Source organism: Nomascus leucogenys, chromosome 23, assembly GCF_006542625.1.
Source record: "Nomascus leucogenys isolate Asia chromosome 23, Asia_NLE_v1, whole genome shotgun sequence".
Lineage (NCBI taxonomy): Eukaryota > Metazoa > Chordata > Mammalia > Primates > Hylobatidae > Nomascus > Nomascus leucogenys.
In genome coordinates, this window is record NC_044403.1 from 31,229,237 (window position 1) to 31,247,239 (window position 18,003).

An 18,003-nucleotide genomic window follows, 5' to 3' on the forward strand; every position below is an offset into this window, starting at 1 on the left:
CAGCAGGCTGGGGGATGTGGCACTATGCACAGGGCTGTGTGGTGACTCCCACACCCACCGTAAGTCCTGGGACCCCTGGCCCTCGGGCTGCCTGCCATTGGAGTTGGCCTCTTGGGCACTGCAGACCTTGTCCATCTTTTCTAGCATCTGGAGGACACATCTTGCCTAGACGATCAGCTGGGTGAGACTCAAAGGACAGAGCACACAGTTTTTAAATAACTTTATAATTTCCTGGTGGATTTAGTTTGTGAATAAAAAAGAAAAAATGAACAAAGTGTTTACAATAATTATCAAGGCAAAGTTGAATATAACACAATTTCTTTGTAATGTCATTATCTTGTCAGTAACACAACTCCAGCAGGAACACACACATACAGTTGAAGGCAGCGGGTGCATTTGCATCACAGACACCACCATGGAGGCTGCTACTGTTACCAAAAGGAACTCAAGCTACAAGGGGGCAGGTGCTCCTCAGCTCCTCCACTAAAGTGCAACACTTCTCTTCTGATGCATAAGGGAGCAAGTCACAGGCCCCACTGGACATCCTGCAGTGCCCGGCAGGTGCCCGGGCTAGTCCTGCGATGCGCCAGCAGGCCAGAGTGGGTGGTGCTGCCCTCAGGATGTGTAGCTGCAGTAGATGGATGCAATACTGGCGTGGTGTGGAATGAGGGGCTGGACCCAGAGGGCCTGCTTTGGCCGGGGTGGATTCTCTGGCTTCAGCAGGGTTCACTTCCTTTCTCGACAGTGGCTTCTCTGGGGTCAAGAGAGAGCCTGGGCCTAGGAGATCTGGGGTCTAACAAAGCTCAAAGGGAAAGAATTGAGGGCCCGAAGCCAGAAGGAACTGACATGGAGGACAGTCTGTTCCACCTGGATTGCAGGCTCCAGGCTGGCCAGTGCTCACCCGTGCTGGGTGGTCACTGGATGAGATAGCACCAAGTGGGCAGGAGAGGTCCTGTGGCCTGCTGGGCAGGGGCTTCAGGGTCAAGCCCAGGTTACCAGGCAGTGTTAGGCACACTGAGCTAGAACCCACGTGGGGTGAGGGTGGTTATGGGGTCACAAACTGTGAAACCTCTACCCAGAGGTCCTGAGCAAGTACAGGAAATTCCTGGCACAACTGCAAGGCTCTGAGCCCCAGATTCTCATTCCTTTTGCTCGGCAGGTGTCTCTCGACCAGGCAGGCACTACCGTAAGTGTGCTCCATGCTTCCTAAGCTGCCAGCCGGGGGCCACCTATGCCAGCCTGGGAGGAGGAGGGGAGTGTGGCTGCCCCATAGCTTGAATTCCTTTATTAACAAGATATTGGTTTGCATTTTTAAAACACAGCTCTTTAATTTTTCATTTCTACAACTACGTTTTAATCTTTTAATAATCTCAACAACAGACACAATGTAACTGCCCCATTTCTCTGAATCACACAGACGATATCGACAAGCAGAGAAAGAAGAGAGGAGGTGGGATGGGACAAAAACCCGCTCCCCCAAGTCAATCCCTAAAACCACTTCTCCCCCAAGAGTCAGGAGAAGCACCTACAACAGGGTCACAGCACTTGCCAAACACATTGGAAACAATCAGGAGACAGTTGGTTACAGTTTTGACACTAAAAAGTCTGGAGACAGTTTTTGCTTAAAAAGAGTAGGTAAAGACAGCCATTTTGTTCAGAAGGATTTCCCTGTAATGTACGTCTTTTCTTGCCTAATTCTTCCCTAATGTGCATGGGGGAAACTCCAGATTCTCTCTAAGACATCCCTTTGAGTGGTTCACGTCCCCTCCTGGCAGCCCAGGGCTGGCAGTGATGGATGGGCGGCCTTGCTCTGCGGAGGGCGCCTGCTGCACTGCAGTCTCTTCTCATCCTTCCTCCTCAGTTCCAAACCCAGGCAGGTGAAGATGAGGCCAGAAGCAGATGTTAAATTACTGGTATTTGCTGACATGGGGTCCGCTGGGCTTGAGAAATGCCGTGTGGTGTCACACTCCACGCAGCGAGGTCTTCTTTGCTTGGCTCTTTCCTCAAAGACTCTGAGGGTAGCCGCCGGGCCTACACTCAAGTAACATGGTCAACAGGAGGGCGGGATGGTTCTGGGAGGAACAGAACTTTGGCAGCAAATCCAAATGCCAGTGGATGGGCAGCTCAGAAACATTTATATTTTGGGGTGACACATGATGGTTCCCTCACAACCCTGACCCTCAATAGGGGAGGGATTAGTTCAGCAGGTGGCTAAGACCGTGTCTGTGATGACTTCGCCTTCCTCTTCTCTCACTCTGGGGGTGGGTGAGCCTGCAAGTTCCTCACGGAAAACCAGACTTCAATTGACAGAACTCGAGGGCCAAGTCACAATGCCCCTCTCGACACTGAGGGCGGCCTTGGGTCCAGTCTGCTTTACAAGTTATTTCTAAAACCCAAGTGTGAGGGAGTCTGAGAGCCACAGGTAGATCTTTAGATTGTAAAGTGCAAGGACAAAGGTTAAAAGGTTAGAGCTGAGATGAATTTGGTGATTCCCATCCATATATATATGTATATATTTAAACGGAGGCTCTGTCAGCCAGGCTGGAGTGCAGTGACACGACCTCGGCTCACTGCGGCCTCTGCCTCCCAGGCTCAAGTGATTCTCCTGCCTCCCGAGTAGCTGGGATTCCAGGCGTACGCCACCACGCCCGGCTAATTTTGTATTTTTAGTAGAGTCGGGGTTTTTGCCATCTTGGCCAGGCTGGTCTCAAACTCCTGATCTCAGGTGATCCGCCTGCCTCAGCCACCCAAAGTGCTGGGATTACAGGCATGAGGCACCGTGGCCGGCCCCATCCATATTTCTTAAACACGTTAAAGCTCGTTCAAAATTTTTCCATTTCAAATGGCATCAAAATCCTTGCAAATCTCAATTGAGATACCTCATCAATGAGTCAATGAGTACCGGGGGTTAGAGGTACACGAAAAGATGAGAAGCTCATGCTGTACTTCTTCAGTTACAAAACCCCGCTGGGAACACACCCACTCTTCTTCTTGCCCTCTTGATGGTGACATTGATTTGGGGCGCAGATCTTTAGGTGCTAAAGGGCAACTAGACTTGCCGATGGAGGGGTTTGGGGAAAATTAAGGGCAACCTGCATTGAGTTTTCAAGGCTACATAACTGCAGTAGCAGTCGTATGACCATATGAAACCATGACTACTAGGAGAGGGGGATGGAACGACAAGTCCTAGTGTGAAGGGAGTGGGACATTTGGTTAAGTGTTGGTTCAATGATCTAGACTCAATGAGATACTCTGAAAGCTACAAACTGCATCCACTCTGCCCTACAGCACAAAGGCAGGCCATGTTTATTATTGGACTCTTAGCCAGTCTCCAGTGCCCGAGAAGGGTCAAGAAGATTCCTTGCTGTTCATAGAGACCAGACAGATGATATCTGTCCCAGAAACTTTTCTTCTCAGAAGCACTCACAGAGGGCTTCCTTCCATCAGTTTTTCTGGAGGGGAAGTGATGGAGAATGTTGAGATGAAGAGGAGAGTCACACACCCAGTGGCTGAGAGTGGTAGGTGCTGCACCTGATGAGAAAGGCCACGTGGGTGGGATCTGGGGCACCTGCTTGATGCCTTCCTGGATAGACCAGTGAGAGAGCAGCTGGCCAGTGCCCGTGCCAGGCCACTTGTTTAGGCACGGCCTCGCCTGCTTTCTTGGTTCCACTGTGGCCCTGTGAAGGCTGTTATCATACCCCAGTTCTTTATATTACGGGGGATAAAGTGAGATTCTAATACTCCTGCCTTTCAGTACTGGGAGCTTTCTACATGGTTTATGGGCACTGCAATGAACAGAATTGAGGTAATTGACCACAACGACCACCACTTACCGTCTAACCCCTGCACCCCTCTCTGGCCAGCCTGGCTATCAGGAAGCATCTCAGTAAGAGGTTTATGAGCAGAGTCCATTTAACCTTCGATAAGAAACGCTCCACAGTTTCCTCTCACAGGGAGGGGGACTGTTTTACAGCAGGGAGTAGGGGGAGCTGGAGATCTGACCATGTAGGTTAATGGGACAGTCAAGGGCTGCTGGGGGGAAGTTCCTGGGCTGATGGGGCTGTACCGACTCTACAGACTTTGAATTCTCTGGATAAGTGGGGAAGGAGAGGAGAAAATGCAAACCAAAAACACTGAGTCCAGCAACTCTTACCAGGAGATGTGAGTGTCTGCTGGGTTCTGGTGGTAGAGGTGGTCACAGAACTAGATTTGGGTTAAGTGGTTTACTTCTTCATGCCTAATTATTTACGACGGCTGTTGTCTACGCTACATCCTTAACAATGCCAATACCTTCATTGATCTGCAGTCTTGGGGTCAGCTTTCTGATTTGCAACATGAAGCTGGCTGAATTCCACGAGGTACATGCAGATGTCAGGAAGTGGCCACCCACAAGTAGATACTCAGAGCCTCTCTAAGGGCAACAACAAAGAGCAAAAATCCAGAATCATCAAATGGAATCTTATAGGCAAGTGGGTGACTGAGCCCCCCCAAACTCATGAATTCCATTAGGGAACTTTTCTAGCAAACACACCTTTTCTTAAGATCGGGGAGGGGAAGGACATGCTATTTACTGCTTCGACTCCAGCAGGTATGTCTCACAGAATCCACCACACCTCTCCCTCACTGAGAAGTGGCCTTTCCAAGGCTGGATGACTTGCACACAGTAGGCATTTCATAAATATTCTCTGAATGAAATAATCGAGGAAGGAATGTGTGTAGGACGAAAAACCCTCATTTATGCCAGAAGAAGGTTCCAGGCAATGCGCGAGGCTGAGGTTCTGAGAAGACGGGTCGAGGGCAAAGCTAGCAGGGTGAGCGAGGGATCACTGGGCTGCAGGCGCTCGGGACACGGGTGCTGGGAAGGCAGGCACCTCTTGGAGGTGTTCAGGGGAAACCTGCCCAAGAGGAACAGGCATCTGCTACTGGGGCAAAGCTGCAGGTGGGGACAACAGGGTCTCATATGTCACCTTTGTGTGTTCTCCTTTAAGTTTTTTGTAGAGACAGGGTCGTGCTATGTTGCCCTGGCTGGTGCTCTTTCAACCTCGTATGCTCTTCAATTAGAGATATCTGATCTAATACCTCAGTATGATAAGGTCAACAGTCTCAAACAGGAGAAACTGGTGGAGAACACCTCACACCACCTTCTTGTTAACTGGCCGAGGAACAGAGTGAGGAAGGCTGGGACAGACAGGCAGGGCTGGGTGAAGACTCAGACCTTGGGGGACGAGTGCTCCCAAGCCATCGTGAGGCCTGCTCACAGCTCCCCGGTACAAAGCATCTCATGTGGAAAGTAAGCAGAAGAGACAGTAAAAAGAAGAGTCAATTTTCTCTTCCCTTCCCCCCTTCTCTTTTTCTAATCTTTTTGAGATTGTTTTTACCCTTTTAGGAGAAAGCACCTATTGTGATATTAGAACACTCAGCTCTCTGGTCCACTGGAGGCCTCCTCTCAGCCTGTTGAACTCCAAGTCCATTCCTGGTTTCATTCTCATGTCAGAGGACAGGAGGTGAGAGGCTCCTCTGCTCCATGGCCCTCTGTCAGGGCAGAGCCACCAGCTCCCACAGTTCTCCACTGCTGATGACCAGGTGGCAGTTTCTCAGAGACATTCGACCTTTTATCTACCCTGGACATCAAGAAGGTTAGTGTAGAGACCACATCCAAAGCAGAAAGGCAGAGTAAGATGGCAGATGTAGAAACGGTGCTGGAATCACACTTCTTCAAGTGAGCAAGTTGGGATGAAGTTTGTAGTGTCTGGTGCCAAGAAGGTTCCGGGCGCCTGTTCCTCATAGTTCTCCTTTCTTGGCTCCTGGGTTGACTACCTCAGGCTTCCCCACAAAGCAGGGTCAAGAGGACTCTTCCAGGGCGTTGACCACTTGCTCTAGGATGTCGGGACAATGGTCTGCTATCTGCTGAAGAATGGCGTTGGCAAACTCCTGCAGTTCTGCATTGTCCCGTTCACCTTTCTCTAACTCATCCTGAAGCTGCAAGGGAAAGGAGAGATGGATTTCAGATACAACAATCCCATCTGCACTGAGCTAAGAATTATTTTTCATCAATAAATGACAAAGGCACTTTCTATGTGAAGTCTCTCTGCATCAAAATTAACCATAAGAAAAGTGTAAAAGCAAATATCAAATGTGTCTTCACGAAAGTGAGGCCCAAAAAGTTAGTCACTGGTTCTAGGCCCAAAGCTGATCATTTTTTGCAGAGCTGTGACTTCAGCCCTGGCCTCTCACTCTAAACAGAATGTTCTCTCCACCAAGTCACAGGGGCTCACTAACGTGCATGAGAGCAGGAGACAGGGGCACGAGATCTCAGATAGGATCTTAACCTCGTGGAGTGGCCCTCGCCCTAAGGGAACTTACAGTTTAAAGGACTTCTCCATTTGCCGAGTATCACTTTCATTCGGGACATTAGCCTACCCACCTGAGGCCTGCTAATTTAGCTGAAGAGATTACTTTGAGAAACACAAGATAATCCCTTTGCTTAGAAGTAAGTATATTTCTAACTTCCTGTTGTTTTTAACAACCTCTTTCACATTCCTTCAAGCATTTTAACCAACATTTATTGAGCGCTACTCTGTGCTGGGTGCTGAAAGCTGAAGGGATTTGGTCCTTGTCCTGAAGACCCATTTAGGTTAATGGAGACAAGCACGTAAACACATAAACGACCACCCAGCAGAGTGAGGCCACAGCTGAGGCTTGAGCATGTGCTGTGGCAGCCCTAAGAGTGTCTGTCTCACCCTGGAGGAATCTGAGGAAATGCCACTAAAGACACATGGGGTCTGGATCTTGAGAGCTGACTAGAGTCTGTCTGGGAGATCAAAGACAAAGGAGGCTTAGCGCAAAAGACCAAAGGCTGATGCGTGGAGCTAGGACAGGCCTGGCCCAGATCTTGTGAAAAGGGAAGCCTCAGGATGGCAGGAATGTAAGGCACAGGGAGTGGGTGGAGAATGACAGGAAATGGAGCTGCAAACACACGTGAGGGCCAGACCGCGCATGTGAAGTGAGGGCGTTCCAGTGTGATCTGCTTAAAAACCAAACCAAAACCAAAACCACAAAAAAGGAAGTCCACGCATTTTTAAATGGTACAGTGACATGAGCACCGTCACTTTCTTAGACTGAGCAGAAGGAAGAGTCCACCAAGGGCAGCTCCTGCTCCCAGCCCAGGTGGGGGCCAGGCGGGGCTGACGCAAGGGAGGGTGGGGGACGTGGAAAGAACACGCAGGTCTCAGCCTCTTCAAAAGGCAGGACTAAAAGGGGGAGGTGTTAAGTGAGGGAGAACTGGAGAATCATTTGTGACAATTCTAGCTGGGGGTATTGGACAAATAAGACCAAAAACGAAGGACACAGCAGGTTTTAGGAAAGAAAGGAGGAAAATTAAAAATGGAATATAAAGCAGTTAAGAACGTACGCTCCAGAGTTAGGCTGCCTGGGTTTCAAGGTCAGTTCTGCCAGTTAGTCCATCTGACCTTGACTTCTCTGAGTCTCAGTTTCCTCATCTGTAAAATGAGGCAGTAATAACCATGTCAGGCCAATGTTTTAAATTTTAATTTTTTGGAGAGATGGGAGTCTATGTTGCCTACGCTTGTCTTGAACGCCTGGGCTCAAGTAATCCTCCTGCCTCTGCCTCGGCCTCCCAAAGTACTCATAGTTGTGAGCTCCTGTGACCTACCTTGTAGGGCTGTTTTAAGGATTTAATGAGATAGTCATATAAAGTGCAGTGCAATGCCTAATAGAAAATGCTTGACAAGTATTAGGTGTTCTAACTGTTATTAAATGGGTAAGATCACCCAGCAAGAGCATATAGATTAAAAAGCAAAAAGGGAGCTGCGTACAGTGGTGCATGCCTGTAATCCCAGCTATTTGGGAGGCTGAGGGTAGGGGGAGAGCTTGAGCCCAGGAGTTTGAGTCCAGCCTGGGCAAGATAGTGAGACCCCATCTATCTTTCTATTTATTTATTTTTTTGATTTTTTGAGACGTGAGTCTCGCTCTGTCACCCAGGCTGGAGTGCGGTGGCGCGATCTCAGCTCACTGCAACCTCCGCCTCCCAGGTTCCTGCCATTCTCCTGCCTCAGCCTCCCGAGTACTTGGGACTACAGGCGCCTGCTACCATGCCCAGCTAACTTTTTATATTTTTAGTAGAGACGGGGCTTCACTGTGTTAGCCAGGATGGTCTCGATCTCCTGACCTTGTGATCCGCCCGCCTCAGCCTCCCAAAGTGTTGGGATTACAGGCGTGAGTCACTGCACCTGGCCTCTTTCTCTCTCTCTTTCCTTTCTTTTCTTTCTTTCTTCTTTCTCTCTCTCTTCTTGTTTCTTTTCTTTCCTTCTTTCCTTCCTCCCTCCCTCCTTCCCTCCTTCCCTCCCACCCTCCTTCCCTCTCTTTCTATTAATTTGAGACAGGGTCTCCCTCTGTTGTCCGGGGGTGAGTGCAATGGTTTGATCAGGCTCACGGTGGCCTCGACCTCCTGAGTCATGTGACCTTCCTGCTGCAGCCTCTTAAGTAGCTGGGATTACAGATGTGTGCCACCATGCCTGGCTAATTTGTGTATTTCTCTTTTCTTTTTTTTTTTTTTAGAGGTGGGGTCTAACTATGTTGCACTGGCAGGTCTTGAACCCCTGGCCTCAAGTGATCCTTCTGCCTCGGCCTCCTAAAATGTTGAGATTACAGGTGTGAGCCACCACACCCAGCTGAGATTCCATTTTAAAACAGGCAAAAAAAAAAAAAAAAAAAAAAAAAAAAATCTAGATGCTTGACACCATAAGACAGGGAAAGAAAAGAAAAGAAAAAAAAGAATCTAGATGCTCTGAGTCAAGAATTAGCACAGTGCTTCTTAAATATATCAAAGAGTTAAGAATAGACCTAGCAATCTTCTTTCTGCTAAATGGTGACTAAAAGACCAGAACACTGAGGGGCCAGATTTGGGATTACAGGCGTGAGCCACCATGCCCAGCCTGATTCCATTCTTGATGAAATTCCAGAGTAGCCAAATCCAGAGTTGGGAAGTAAGAGTAGCAGCTGCTTGGGGCTGGGGTAGGATGGGGTGACTGGCAGTGACTGCTAATGGGTGGGGGCTTCCTTTTGCGGTGACAAAAATGTTCAAAAATTGACTATGGTAATGGCTGCACGACTCTGAGAACACACTAAATCTACTGAATTATGTACTTGCAATGGGTGAGTTGTATGTATGTAAATCATATCTCAGTAAAACTATAAAAAAATTGGCCGGGCGCGGTGGCTCACACCTGTAATCCCAGCACTTTGGGAGGTCGAGGCGGGTGGATCACTTGAGATCAGGAGTTCGAGACCAGCGTACCCAACATGGTGAAACCCCTTCTACCAAAAATACAAAAAAATTAGCCGGGCGTGGTGGCAGGTGCCTGTAATCCCAGCTACTCGGGAGGCTGAGGCAGGAGAATCGCTTGGACCCAGGAGGCGGGTGTTGCAGTGAGCCGAGATCGCGCCACTGCACTCCAGCCTGGGAGACAAGAGCGAAACTCCATCTCAAACAAACAAACAAACAAACAAAAAACAACAAAAAACTCTTTAAAAAACTGACTGAGTGCTCTATGCAAAACACTGTGGAGTAACTGCCACAAATAGGGAGAGATAAAATGCTACTGCCTTCAGCTTGGACAGAAAGGAAGGCAGGGTTGCGGGGGGCGGGTATTTTCTTGACAGCAAGGGACAGAAAAGGGTCATTTCAAATGGAAACACAGTATGAGGTGAGGCACAAAGGAGGAAAGGCACTGGGCTGCTCCCTGCAATTCTGGAGCACAGGAATCGCTGGATCTTGACGGAAGCAATTCCAGCTCTTCAAGACAAAAGGCCCCTGGGCTGGCCAGACACGGGCATCACTCCTCAGCAGACCCCCATTCCACTACACTGTTTCAGCGAGGCCACACCTAAGGGCACTGTGTTCCGTTTCAGACACCTCATTACCAGAAAAATGGAGACAAACTGAAGTGAGTTCAAAGAAAAATGGCAGCATGACTAAGAAGCTGAAAGAATCATTTTATGGGCAGGATTAGAAAAACTAAACATGGAGACCCGAACTAAGTAAAAACAAAGGGCAGGGAAATGTGATTATTACCTACAAATGCCAGGAGGGTGTAAACAAGAAGGGGGACGAGTGATTTAGCACTGGAGGAAGAAGTATAACAAGAAGCGGTGGAGTAAGATTAAGGAAAAAAAAACCAGAGGCAGACTATAAGGCTACGCTTTTTCCAGGGTCTAATGTACGCTATGCCTGGGAAAAGGTGTTCAAAAATAAGGGAATCACAGAATCGAAAAGTTTGGAGAAGGAGGTGTTCCTTCACTAGCTGGAGTTGCTTTCCTTCTAGAAGGCCTTTCTCTGTTCTCCAGGGATTAGGCATCATTCAAATTTTATCTGAAAGCAGCACTAAATGTGGGCACAGCTGAGCAGGGAGAGATTTCATTGGCACTTGATCCATTCTATTTTTTCTTGGCTTGAAAGAATCTCAAGATCAACTTCTCTTGTGTAACTGTGATTACTTTTAAAATGTGATTTTTATTTTGTTGACTTTGATTGTAAAGCTTTAGTCATTCTGAAGTCAAAGGAGGACAGGCATGTGTTGTTACAGCTTTTAGATTGCTGAGGAAAGAGAGGCAATGTGAAGAAACCAAACGAGAAACTTAGATGAATGTGTTACACAGCACAGGTGTGAAAACAAAACCTGAAATGGATTAGTACCTCCTTATACTAAAATACGGCAGCGCCCCCTTGTCCGTGGTTTCCCTTTCCACGGTTTCAATTACCCTCAGTCAACTGCAATCTGGAAATATTAAATGGAAAATTCCAGAAATAAACAATTCATAAGTTTTACAGTGCATGCTGTTCTGAGTATTGCTATAACTGTCCTATTTTATTATTAATCTCTTACTGTACCTAATTTATAAACTAAACTTTATCTCAGGTATGTATGTATAGGAGAAAACAGCATCCATAGGCTTCAGTACCATCTACAGTTTCAGCATCCACTGGGGAGCTTGCAACAGACCGCCCAGAGTAAGGGGGACATCTGGGGGCGTCTCCATGTCTTTACCATGCGCATCACATGAAAAAAGGCAGTTTTTGCATGGCTTTGGGATGCAATGGATTCCGTGGATAAGTTGGGAAAGATGTATTTTAGTGTCTGAAACTTCCCCTAACAGATACTACTTGAGATATTCCTGCTTTCTTCGACCCCCTGCCTGCTACCCACACCCCCTCCCACACCTGCTTATCTTCCTCACCTCGTCTTCAAGGCAGGCCCCTTTAGGCTTAAAACCAGAAAAGAATTTCCCAAAGAGTACAAATTAAATTGTGATTTAATGAAAGTGCTCATTACATTCTAGTTACAGTGAATTGATTCCTTCTTTCCCCTTCCTTTTATTGCCTTGTTAAGACTACAACTCCAAACGTAGTAATGTGAGAAGGAGTAATCCAATGAGATTTTCCATTTCCCATTCTCCATTTTCTAACACTAGCAAGTAATCCCACCACTGCAACTATTATGGTGAAAAATACTGGCTTCTTGGTTACTTTCTTAAAAACACCATAATTATGCGCAGCACTTAAGTTTACCCAGTCAGTTCCCTAGATATCATAGATACCTGTGCCATTTTCTGTGCATGTGCTGAAAGCTTTCTATCTAAAAACAAACAATAACAAAACATCTAAAAACACTTCCAGAGTAAACCAATTTTCACTAACTACAAAACAAGTTTGTTCCCATGAATTCTGCCAGCCCTTTCTATAACTTCAGCACGAAGCCTCATATCTCAGCACCTTAGTTTCCTCCATATATAACATTTCCACTACAAAATATTTCTCAAGCCTCCTGGGCACTGCAAGATTTTATTTAAAAAAAAAAAAAAAAAAAAAGCCCCTTTCCACCAAACCTTACTTTAACTAAGATACTCTGGAGGAAAGGACTGTTGGAATGACACATGTACAAGTATGCACCTTCAGCAGAGAAAATGGAATATGCTGTTAAAATAACATGTGCTATATTCCAGGGCCTTGGAGGTGTGGATGAGGACAGCCGCGAGGGCAGCAGGGCTTGCTGCTGCTCTCAGTGCAAAGGGCACGGCTCATGACAGCTCCGTGCTGTTGACTATGTGACCACCCGCGGAGTCTGAGGTAATGCTGTGCTGGACCCATCCTGCCTCAAAATGACCCCACCTGGCTTCTCCAGGCTAGCAGAGTTCCACACTCCTCAGGCGTACCCACACTCCAGAGCTAACTCTCCATGTCTCTGTCCCTTCAATGAACTCTGTTTCCAACCCCTCCCCTCCCTGGGTCTTTCACTAGGTCTTCTGAGGGCACTGAATCCTGCCCGTCCTGAAAAGACTTTTGGAATCTGCATCTCACAAGCTAGTAGCAACTTTTCTCTTCCTGTAACCAAATTTCTCAAAAGAATAGTCTACATGTGTTACCTGCATTTCTGAGTTCTCTCCTTAATAACTAAGAATTTAGTTTTTGCTATTTCACTGAAATTGCCCTCTCGAAAGATTACAAAAGCCTCTATATTGAAACTATAAAATATCTGGAGAAGTTAAAAATGTCTTCAATGGAGGAATAAACATGATTAAGGATTGGAAGCCTCAATTCTGTAAAGGTGTGAATTCTGCCTCAACCAATCTATATGGTCGATGCAAGCCCTATCAAAACTGGCAGGTGTGTATGTGAACAGATGAGCTGATTCCAAAGAGTAAGTGGAAATGCAGAGAGCCAAGAACAGCCAAGATGGCTGCCAAGAACGAAGCTGTACAAACGTTCCTCTCTGGAAGAAGACTGTCACTGCAAGGCGGCAGCGATGAACACACGTAACACTGGCACGAGGGCAGACAGACCAATAGGACAAAAAGAGAACACAGAAAAAACCCTACACATACATGGCCACTTGATTGTGCATTGGGAAAGGATGGTCTTTCTGATAAATGGTGGGGCTATATGTGAAACAAATTTGGATTTCTACCTCATACCATTAACAAAAATCAATTCATGATGAATACATATATAAATGTGAAGGGTAAAATAATAAAGCATTTACAAGAAAATGTAAGAGACCATCTTTAGGGAATGTAAAGATTTCTTAAACAGAACACAAAAGCAATAATAACAGAAAGAAAAAATTGATAAACTGGATCTACATTAAAATTAAGGATTTCTGTCTCTCTTTTTTTTTTTTTTTTTTATTGAGATGGAGTCTCACTCTGTTGCCCAGGCTGGAGTGCAGTGGCGCGATCTTGGCTCACTGCAAGCTCCACATCCCGGGTTCACACCATCCTCCTGCCTCAGCCTCCCGAGTAGCTAGGACTACAGGTGCCCGCCACCACGCCCGGCTAATTTTTTTGTATTTTTAGTAGAGATGGGGTTTCAATGTGTTAGCCAGGATGGCCTTGATCTCCTGACCTCGTGATCCGCCTGCGTCAGCCTCTCAAAGTGCTGGGATTACAGGCGTGAGCCACCGTGCCCGGCCGGATTTCTGTCTCTTAAAAGACACCATTAAGAGAGTGAAAGGGCACTCCACAGGAGAAGATACATATCTGATATATGCATATCCATAATATATAAAGAACTCCTATAAAGTAGTAACAACAGTTAATAATGAAAAATAGGCAAGACACTTGAATGACCACAAGAGTATACTGAAATGGTTAACAGACATATAAAAAGGTGGATAACTCATTAGTCATCAGGAAAATACAAGTTAAAATCACAAGGAGATACCACTAAATGACCACCAGAATGGCTAAAATTTAAAAAGACAGACAGTATCAAGTGCTGACAAGGATGTGGAACCACTTGGCCTCTCCTACACTCCCGGTGGGAGTGTAAATGGGCACCACCACTTTAGAAAAACATCTGGCAGTATCTACTAAAGTTGAATGCCAAGGCTGAACAAGTGGACTTGTAGGTATATATAAATTCACCTGAAGACACTGATAAGAGTATTAAAACCTGGGAACAACCCAAATGTCCATATTGAATAATAAATAGACGATAAACAATTTGTGACACATTCATACAATGGAATATCATACAGCAATGAGAATGAATGAACTGTATGTGTAACAAAACAGATACAATTCATAAACATGATGTTGAATGACAGAATCCAGACACAATAGAGTCTGAAACTCAGTAGAGAAAGAAGCTAGAGTTAGAATTGTGTGAATCCACACACAATTGGTATGGTGTGATTCCAGGCATAGAAAGTTTAAAAACAGGCAGAGCTCATCTGTGGTGTTTGAGGTCAGGTTATCCTTGGAGGATGAGGGGGGACTGGAAGGAGGATGACAAGGGGCTTCTAGGCACTGGTAACATTCTGCTGCTTGTTCCAAGAATTTGCTATATGAGTGTGTAATTCAGCTATATACATAGGATTTGTGTACTTTTCTGTATGCACGTTGTATTTCAAAACTTAAGAAAAAAGCCAAGGACCCCCAAGGATTATCTAACTGTACGATCCAATCTGACCCTGAAAACACCTGCTAGGCTGTCTGCCCTCGAGGCCCCCGACACCCACGTTTCTGGTTCTCCTCTGCCTGCCCCAACATTTCTTGCCTGTCCTGGTGTTCTTCTTTCTGCTCAGTCTCACACATGCAGGGGTTTCCTGAGGTCTAAGGAGACTGTCCACTTTTCTTTCTTAGATCCTCTGCTTCGTGAAACGTGTTTACCTTTAGCTTTAAAAGGGGGGGTGACAATAACAGCAACTAACTTACTGGGCATTTATTATGGGCCAAGTATTATTCTAAGTGCTTTAGTGCATTAACACATTTAATCCACTTTCTTTCAAATTTATTTCTTTTGAGGTAGGTGTTTTTTCTCAAAAAATTTTTTTTCTCACAGAAAATATCACATGTATAATAACTAGCATAATAACTCTTCTACGTCCATCATCTAAACGTAACCATTATGAAGGTGGATTCACACAATTCTGACTCTAGCTTCTTTCTCTACTGAGTTGCAGACTCACATCTTTCCAGTGTCTGACAGACATCTCTTGGTGAATGTTCCCTTCACACATCAAATCATACTGTTCATGTATTTAATGAATTGTTCTTTTCACCCAATAATTAAACAGTTTTTCATGTGATAAAATATTCTTCTAAAATAATTTATAATAGGCTGCATTGTAATCCATTTTATTAATATATTGTAATGTATTTAACTCCAATAGACAGTTTGTTCTCAAGTTTTCATTACTATAAATATTAATGTATTATATTTTCCCATACATAAATCTTTGCATGTCTATGATTTTTTACTTAAAATTCCTGAGTCAAAGGGTATAGACCTGTGTAAAGCTTTTGACAAGTAACCAGGCCATTCTAGAATAGCTGTACTAATATGCAGCCCATAAGCAAGAAACAAGGGTGCCATTTTCGCACTCTCTGAACATACTGGGGACTCCAACAAACCAACCAATCCCAGCCTTCCCAGTATGACAGCACTGTTTTCATTCGTAGTTCTTCCCATCTGCAGTGAAGCCAAAAATTGGGGTAAAACATTAAAAAATATATTTATTGGCCACTTCTTCTGTGAGTTTCCTATTAATGCTCTTTCCAGATCATGTTTCTTCTAATTTAGTTTTTTCTTTCTTTTCTTTTGCTCTGTTGCCCAGGCTGGAGTTCAGTGGAGTGATCATAGCTCACTGTAACCTCTAACTCCTGGCCTCAAGTGATCCTCCTGCATCAGCTTCCCGAGTAGCTAGGACTACAGGAGAGCGCCACCATGCCTGGCTAAGTTTTTTTTTTTTTTTTGAGACGGAGTCTCGCTCTGTCGCCCAGGCTGGAGTGCAGTGGTGCGATCTCAGCTCACTGCAATCTCTGCCTCCCGGGTTCACGCCATTCTCCTGCCTCAGCCTCCTGAGTAGCTGGGACCACAGGTGCCCGCCAGCACGTCAGGATAATTTTTTTTGTATTTTTAGTAGAGATGGGGTTCCACTGTGTTAGCCAGGATGGTCTTGATCTCCTGACCCTGTGATCTGCCCACCTCGGCCTCCCAAAGTGCTGGGATTACAGGTGTGAGCCACCGTGCCTGGCTTTTTTTTTTTGAAGAGATGAGTCTCACTATGTTGCCCAGGCTGCTCTTCAACTCCTGGCCTTAAGCAATCCTCCCGCTTCAGCCTCCCACGTTGAAATTACAGGTGTGAGCCACCACATCTAGCCTAGTTTTTTCATTTCTGATATCCTTGTTAACAATCCCAATTCAAGCTCTCATGTCCTACCATCTTGCAATAGCTTCATAACCACTTCAGCCCTGGTGTAAGAGTAATCTTTCTAAAATAGGCCGCAACAGTTCCCTCCTCCTCTTCCAACATCTTAAATGATTTCCTTCCTACAAAATAAAAGACTAAGCTTTTTGGCATGGGAGCTAGTGCTCCAGTTTCATCTCCTGGTACACACCTGCCATTCCCTGTCTTTGCTTTTCCTTTTCTCTCATTCTAGAATGTGGACAACCTTACTTCCTACACATCTTTCTTCTCTTTCTTATCCTTCACGGTTGAGCCTCTTTTCTCTGTAACGCCATCCCCAGTTAGAAGTGTAAACTGCTACAGTATTCATTTTGTCCCCTTTCAATAGTTGGTTATATGTTTAATTCCCCAACTGTTCTTCAAGCTCTTTGGTGAATTCTTTTTTGTATACCAATGTTGCCTTGTAACAAAAGGCCTGCATGTAGCAGACAATCTGAAAATGGTGAATGAAATAAAGGAATAGATACTAATTCTGGGGAAAGGCCTTGATAATGTTCTAAAAAGCTATTTAAGTTCAAATTTGAAGCGTGTCCATACCAAAAAAGTCTGATGATACGGGCCTTTGGTAGACAGCAGGGCACATAAACTACACAGTGTAGCACCCCCTCTGTTTAAAGTTCTTAAGGGATGGAATACGGGACAAGTACAGGATACAAAGGTGGCCTCCGGCAGAAATTCTCTGGCTTTTGTGTGTTGAATGTTATTAAAATGCATTCTGTTCTTAGTAGCTGTTCCAGCCCTCCTTGAACTCAGAGTAGTAATATGATTTCTAGAGGGACCTGAGCCAAGAATCACAAATGCAACAGCAACTCAATCTGAATGCTCAAAGCAACATAGGCTGGAAGCATATGCAGCAGAGGGAAGGGGAGAATGCCTCAGCCCCTACCACTGTGCAGGGAAGAAACGGACAGAGGAAGCGCAGAACGGGAACATTTCAGAGATGAGGCTCTCCAAGCACATGGCAGACAAAAGCTTGGTTACGACTGGCTGCAGGGGAAACCACTCAGGCCCCCTTCCCTCTTTCAGTGTTAGGATAACTGCCAGAGAACAAGCTGACAGTCTAAAGAATAAGGAGTGCGAGGGGGCTGAATGGAGAAAGAGAAGCAGAGTTGAGGGGTGGGCTGCTTGATTCAGGGAGACTGCCCCAAACGTTTACTGCTCAGCACAAGTCATGATTTTACAACAGAAACAACATTTTCTCTCTAGGAAAGATGTTAGAGAGAGCTACCAGAACTCCGTGAAGTAAATTTGTAAAAGAGAAAAAACAGTTAAAAGTTCTGTGGACTTGGCCTGATTTCAAGGTAAACAACTCTATTCATAGTCACAAAGCATGAGGTGAAAGGGAGGATGTATTGATGGGTATAAAGAAGGGACGGTTACAAGAGGGGTCAGTGAATGAATTCCTCTGTGGTTGGCAGTGACTCAGATTAACTCCTTTCTGCAGATGGTTTGGTGGAGGGCAGGAAATTATTCAGAAATGCCTAGTTTGGTTTAAGCAGACAAGAATCTAAACTTGAGGTCCTAACAGCTAAGTCCCAGGATGTGTCACAGGCCATGAGGTCTGAGCTGTAATCTGGCATGATGGTTGGAGCCTTTTGGAGCTGACAGATCAAGTGGAAATGGTGCTCGTCCTGGCCAGGTCTGGCCCAGAAGCCCCTAGCTTGAATCTGCAGGCTTCTTAGGAGACATGAAGATATAACATAACTTCCTAGTTTGGAATTTCACACAACTGGAA

General features: G+C 45.7%; 1 protein-coding gene across 6 annotated transcripts in view; it reads right to left on the reverse strand.

Moving 5' to 3' along the window:
- Window positions 1–207: 207 nt before the first annotated feature.
- ERC1 (ELKS/RAB6-interacting/CAST family member 1) overlaps window positions 208–18,003 on the reverse strand; it is a 481,383-nt gene continuing 463,587 nt past the window's right edge. For all 6 annotated transcript variants that reach the window (XM_030804352.1, XM_030804346.1, XM_030804349.1 and 3 more), the window contains one exon: window positions 208–5,979. In XM_030804352.1, the coding sequence (XP_030660212.1) occupies window positions 5,842–5,979 (138 nt within the window). In that variant the 3' untranslated portion in view covers window positions 208–5,841. The remainder of the gene's footprint in view (window positions 5,980–18,003) is intronic.